Source organism: Ursus americanus, chromosome 18 (genome assembly GCF_024610735.1).
Source record: "Ursus americanus isolate L20-20 chromosome 18, mUrsAme1.1.p, whole genome shotgun sequence".
Taxonomy (NCBI): Eukaryota; Metazoa; Chordata; class Mammalia; order Carnivora; family Ursidae; genus Ursus; species Ursus americanus.
This window is the reverse complement of record NC_142144.1, coordinates 12,264,645-12,271,374: the sequence shown is the minus strand read 5'-3', so window position 1 is coordinate 12,271,374 and position 6,730 is coordinate 12,264,645. Positions and strand designations below refer to the sequence as shown.

At 41.4% G+C, this 6,730-nt stretch overlaps 1 protein-coding gene across 1 annotated transcript; it reads right to left on the bottom strand.

Moving 5' to 3' along the window:
- Nucleotides 1-361: 361 nt before the first annotated feature.
- Nucleotides 362-1,291, bottom strand: LOC123788075 (olfactory receptor 1L8-like). The gene has a single exon (XM_045791162.2). It carries the CDS (start codon nt 1,289-1,291, stop codon nt 362-364), a length of 930 nt encoding a protein of 309 aa, XP_045647118.1.
- Nucleotides 1,292-6,730: the final 5,439 nt, after the last annotated feature.

Sequence of the window (6,730 nt, the reverse complement as noted above, 5' to 3'; positions counted from 1 at the left end):
CCTGAGCCGAAGGCAGACGCCCAACGACTGCGCCACCCAGGCGCCCCTGGAGAGTAGGTCTTAATAAAAGGAGTGAAATTTGTTCAGGATTTATTTCTGACAAGAGAATTAGTTTAAAGCAATATTTGGAGATTGAGAACATAATGAATCTTCACGGGAAAATGGAAGAATAGTGAGGAAGCATATCATGATTTCAGCAGAGGCAGGGACAATTGGTCAGCTATCATCAATGGATGTGAGTCTTGTCTCACATGAGTTAAAAAAAGCTAACCTCCCACAGTTTAATTGTTCACCAAGACCTAATAGAGACCAGATTTGAGTGGAGAAGATTATATTTGTGGGTTTGTCAAGAGGGTGCTGCTTAGGGCTTCCTCCTGCCCATCAGCTTCCTCAGACCCTGTTTCAGGTCTTTGTTTCTCAGACTATAGATAAAAGGGTTTAGCATGGACGTAAGAACTGTGTAGACAAGTGTTGCTATGTGGTCCCTGGCAGTGTAGGTGGACAGGGGCTGTAAATAGATGTAGAAGATGCTTCCATAAAAGAGTGTTACTACAGTGAGGTGAGAGCCACAGGTGGAAAAGGCTTTGCGTTTCCCAGCAGCTGAGGGGATCTTGAGAACTGCTACAAGGATTCGTACATAAGAGAAAGTAATGCACAGAAAGGGGGTCACCAAAACAACAGAACATTCTGACATTATCACGATTTCATTTACAAAAGTGGGGGAGCATGACAATTTCATCAGCGGACTGAGGTCACAGAGGAAGTGATGGATAACATTGGAGTCACAGAAGATGAGGCGATTCAGTAGCAGTGTGTGTAGGAGTGAGTGGAAGTGAGGAAGTGAGCAGGAAAAGGCCACCAGCAGGACACAGCAGCGGTGGTTCATGGTGGTGACATAGTGGAAGGGGTCACAGATGGCCACGTAGCGGTCAAAGGCCATGACCGCCAGAAGGCAACTGTCAGTGTTGCCCAGAGCATAAATGAAATACATCTGTGTCAGACACCCAGCATAGGAGATGGTCTTCTCTGACAGGAAGTTCACTAGCATCCTGGGGACAATTGTTGTTGTAAAGCAAATGTCAGTGAAGGACAGGAAACTCAAGAAGAAATACATGGGGGTCTGGAGCTGGGGGTCAGAGCGGATGGCCAGGATGATGAATAGGTTCCCTATTATGGTGACCAGGTACATGGTGAGGAAGAGGATAAAGAGTGGCTTCTGGTCTTCAGGCCGGGAGGAGAGTCCCATGAGGATGAATTCAGAGACAAGGCTGGTTTGGTTGACTCTTGCCATTGACTTGGTTCTAGTTATATATGTTTTGTTATTTACCTTACCCCAAGTCCACAACCCAGCAAGTCTTCGTTTTCTCTGGTCACAATTAGTTGCTATGCAGGGACAGCTTGTCAATCTCCCTTGAATTTGCCCTCCCTTCCCAAATCCATGGCATCACAAGTCCTTATAGTGAAGGCTGGTGGGACAGAAGAAGAGTTTTCCTTTAGAAACCATCAGAGATGGACCTCACTGATTCCAGTTCACTAGTTCCTATTCTGTGAAAATACTGCTCCCTTGCTGGCGATTTAGTAATAAAAACAGGCAGATCCATGTATTGTGTAGCTCAAGTTCTAGGTTGGGAGACAGATCATCAACAAACAACTTCAGGCAGTGTATAAGGAATGGAGATGGATGGGGGATGAGTTTGCCAAAATAACCAACAGGGAAAATCTAAGGGGAATGTTGAACCCATTTCAACAAAATGGGCTTTTTCTCCTCTGGGCACAGGATGAGGGGTTCATCCTCCTTAGCTCATGCCATGCTATAAGTGTAAGTTTCCCCACACTGTAAACTATTTTTTGTTTCTTTAATGATTTGTACTAGGACATGTTTGTACAGGATGGGCATCCATTGTTCAGTATTCAACTCATGATTTATAATTCACCAGTCATATGTGTATGCAAAAATACCTATGAGAACACAGTAATTTTTTATATATTAAGTGTTGATATATATATCAGGTTGATATATATATTTTTCAGTCTTATCCAGCTACCTGGCAATTGACATCAAAGTGGCCTCCATTTTCTTGCTACTACAAAAATCTCTGCGCTGAGAGATCTTGTATAAGCAAAGTATTTTAAATCAACTCTTTTTTTTTTAAAGATTTTATTTATTTATTTGACAGAGAGCAGGAGAGAGAGTGAGAGAAAGCACAAGCAGGGGGAGCAGCAGAGGGAAAGGGACAAGCAGACTCCCTGCTGAGCAGGGAGCCGGATTTGGGGCTCAATCTCAGGACCCCGGGATCCTGCCTGGAGCCGAAGGCAGATGCTTAGCCAAATGAGCCACCCAGGCACGCCTTAAGTCAACTTTTTAGAGTCAGCATATCTGTCCATACCTCATAAATGGACATATTACATAGAGATTTTCAAATGGTTTGAGATATTGGTTATTTATGTATTCCTACTTACTATAAAAATCTCTAACATGAACATACTTAAATCACCAATGTGTTTGAAATAATTTCTTTAGAAGCACCATATTCTTTCACACCTTTTTAATGATCCCTTTACAGTGGACTTTTCATGGATTCAATATTGTTATTCTAATTAATATATTAATTCATTTAACATTGAAATAGTAATATATTAATTAATTTAACAATTAAATGCAGTAATTACATTAAAATTAAATGATGTCATGTGCATAACAGTGATTATGGTTAACAACACTTTATTGCATATTTAAAGGTTGCTAAGAAGGCAAATTTAAAAGAATGCTTTATTTTTCTTTTGAAGGAGAGAAAGAGAGAGAACATTCAGGAGAGACAGTGTGAGCAGGGGAGGGGCAGAGGCAGAGGGAGACAGAATCTTAAGCAGGCTCTATGCTCAGGGTGGAGCCTGAAGTGGGGCTTGATCCCACAACCCTGAGATCATGACCAGAGCCAAAATCAAGAGTCAGCCACCCAGGTGCCCTGACTCAGGAGAAACTCTTCATCATCATCATCTCAGTGTCACCTTCCCTTATCTGCTGTTACTGGTTGTCCTCAAAATCAATTAACTCACAAGCTTAAAATATACTCCTCACTGCCAAGTTGTCAGACTAATCTCATGATTTTACTAGATCTTACAGAAGAAATGTTAGTTTGTGCATTGAATGATTTGAGTGAACCAGTAGTTAAAAAGTTAATAACAATAACCAATATCATCGAAAATTTTCTATGTGTCAAGCTTGTGCTAAGTACCTCACAAATCCCATGATGAGGGACGATGAGGCATGTGTTCTTATTAGGAGCCTGAGGCTTAGAGGTGAAGTGGTTTGCTCAAGGTCACCAAGGAAGTGAATAGCAATCAGGATTTGAACCCCACTCTGAATCACTCTGAAACCCATGCTCTTAACCCTTAGGCTACACCTCCTCATGTTTTGGTGTATACATTGTGTGTCACAATCATACACAGGCACTGTTTGCCTCACGGTGGTCATTTCCTACATGACCTCCCCTTCTATCCCCCTTTACTGACAAGCTTTCTTCTCCCATATTCAGAGTCTATCCTTGTAGTGGCTAGGGAGGTGCCTATCTTTCTGTGTTACACAAATGGAGGATACGAAGTTTTGAACATCCATGATTAACTGGCCAAAATCAGGTGGAAAAAACTGGCCACACATGGCTGGGGCATGTCTGTCACATAGAGTTGTGGTCAGTGCTGGGCAGTGTCCTGGACCAAGACAAAAGATGGGGTTTGATTTGTCCTCTGTCACGTGCTCATAAGCTGATTCCTGATGTTTTATGAGTAGCAAGTGAGATACCATGTCTGCAAAACAATTTGTCAAACACAGGTCAATAATAAATAAGGAGCCATTTGTGAAAAGGCTGCTTGTGGAAATAAGAAATTAGTGGAGATTTGGGTTAATTGATGAGGTTGGGTGATCCAGGTCATAGGTGTGAGGGTCACCTATTCTGATGACTAGGAAAAAGAAGGTTTTGAGACTGACAACCAGGAAGAACAGTCTTCAAAGCACAAGGTGAGTGGGTAAGACCGGGAATACAATAGTTTTCTTTCCTTTGTTTCCTTTCTTTGAAAACTGATGGCGTTCTCCTTCCACCAAATTCCACAGTGTAGACTGCCTAGAGGTCAAACTGGATGGACTGAAAACTAAAAGCCAGATGGAGGTTTTAGTTGGACCCTATGACTGCTTAATCTGTGAAATATTTGAAACTCTCAGGGAGGAAAGATTAAGTGCTAGAGGTTGGAGGAGCCAAGCAGGTGGTTAGTTTACTGAAGCTCACCTCCAGATCCAGGTGCTCTTCTTTCCTGCCCACTGTCTCCAGAAGCTGTTCTGCACCACATCTGCTACTCACCTGTCAGTCTGCTTCTCAGCCAAGTACAGCCCCCTCATTTGTCTCCCACAACATTCTGGGCTGATGAACAAGGAGAGGAACAGGACAGGCAGGGGAACTAATATGGTACTTGGAAAGGATAGCACGTTTCTCCTCACTGGCCACCAACCCCTCGTGTCTAGTCCCCAGCATGCTGCTGCTTTCCCAGCTCCCCATATCAGAAGGCAGAGATGCCCTGACTCAAGGGACAAGGACCCTCTTGATTGTGAAAGCCCAGGCAGTGTCTCCTGAGTCTGAGCTCTGCTCTTCTGGCCTCTGGGGTCCTTGTTAGGCTGAGGAAGTTGTGGAGTGATGACCTCTCAAGGGAGCTGGTCCTGTGATCCCTCTAAGCAGAGTAAGCAGACTGGGAATCACACCTAGCAGGGCTGACTCCAGGGGACAGGGGAGCCCATAGCTCCCTGTTTTGGTGTGGCGACTCATCCCAGAGCTTCTTAATCTCACTGCAACATCTCAAGGGTGTGCTTCAGTTTCCCCAACTCTGGGTTATCAAGGGTGACCAAATATTTATGTGGGTGAATATTTTTATGTTTGGGGATTCAGGTGTGGACCTAGGTGTATTCTAGAAATGAGGAGGTTGTAGTTTGCAGAGGATTCAGTGAGGGTAGATCAGTGATGTATGGTGTGTTCCAGTATCTTGGCAGCCACGTGGATTCGATTTCTTTCTATGTGGGATTAGGTTAATGTCTGTTTATGTATGTTTAAAGCACAGGATAGAACAACAGTTATTGTCAGATTTAGCAAAAGAACTTTGGAAATATGCTGCATGGTTTTCAAAGTTTAGGTCCAGAGTGTCTGTTAAGGTTTAGTGTTGAAGAAGGAAGACATTTGATAGAATGCCTACATTTCCAGTAAGTAAGTTGCTTTTAGCAGGTTACTGAGTGTCTATAAGCCTGAGTTTACTCATCTGAAAAATGAGGATAACAACTATTCTTGGCACTGAAATAAAAAAAGAACATTTCCTTTTAGGTTTTATGTAGAGAGTATTGTGTATCTTGTTGATCATCATCCATAACAATGTGTAGGAAATAAAACACATTCTGTTCTTGCCCTCAGTGTAAACCACCGTCTCACACAATACAGCTGTCTTTTTCCTTAGCTTTTGGAGTAATATTTAAAGTTTAATCTATATTTTATGAGTAAATAATACAGAGACAGAAAGCTTTGGGTTAGAATTCTGCCTATTCATGGGGCTGTGCTTTCTATTCATTCATTCAACTTCCTTCCTCCCTCCCTTCATTTTTTACTAGCTTTATTCTGATATAATTGACATAGAACATTGTATAAGTTTAAAGTGCAATAATTTTATATATATACATATTACAAAGTTACCACAGTCATATTAGCTGCAACATCCACTACCTCACAAGTTATCATGCTTTTTGTGTGATGAGAACTTTCAATATCTACTCTCTCAGCAACTTTCAAATATACAATACAGTCTTATTAACTGTAGTCACCATGCTGTACGTTACATCTCCAGACCTTATTCATCTTATACCTGGAAGTTTGTACCTTCATCTATTTCTCCACACCCTACTCCTGGCTCCTGGAAACCACCCATCTACTCTGTTTCTCCTAGATTTTTTTTTTCAGATTCAACATATAAGTAAGATCACAAGAATTTGTCTTTCTCTGTCTGACTCACTTCATTTAGCATAACGTCCTCAATGCCGAATAGGAGTACTAAGAGAGGGTATCTTTGTCTTGATCCTAATCTTAGAGGAAAAGCTTTCAACCTTTGACCATTGAGTATGATGTTAGCCGTAGGATTGTCAAATAGGGCCTTTATTATGTTGAGAGATGTTCACTCTATACACAATTTATTGAGGTTTTTATCACACAGGGGTTTGCATTTAGTCAGCTGATTTTTCTGCATCTACTGAGAGGATCAAGTGATTTTTATCTTTTATTCTATGAATGTGGTGAATCACATTTGGATTTGCATATGTTGAACTACTCTTGCAACCCAGGGATAAACCCTACCCTATCATGGTGTATGGTTCTTTCAATGTAGTGTTGAATTAAGTTTCCTCATACATTGTTTTTCCAATTTATTTAGTTGTCTGTCTGTGTTCTTGTAGTTCATTAAACCTTAAGAGGATTATTCTGAATTCTTTGTCAGACAGTTTACTGATGTTATTCCTTTTGTTTTATTATTAGAGCTTTATTAGTTTTGTTTGATAGTGTCGTTTTTACCTGATTCTTCATGATCCTAATTCCTTGCGTTGGTATTTGTATATTTGAATAAGCAGTCTCTTCTTCTACACTTAGCAGATTTGCTTCGGCAGGGACAGTCCTTCACCAGTCAGTTCAGCATGGGTTTATGGCCAGGTCAGTTGGTG

What these genes read in the sequence shown, in the direction of transcription:
- LOC123788075 (XM_045791162.2), bottom strand. Translation starts at nt 1,291, where the DNA reads ATGGCAAGAGTCAACCAAACCAGCCTTGTCTCTGAATTCATCCTCATG.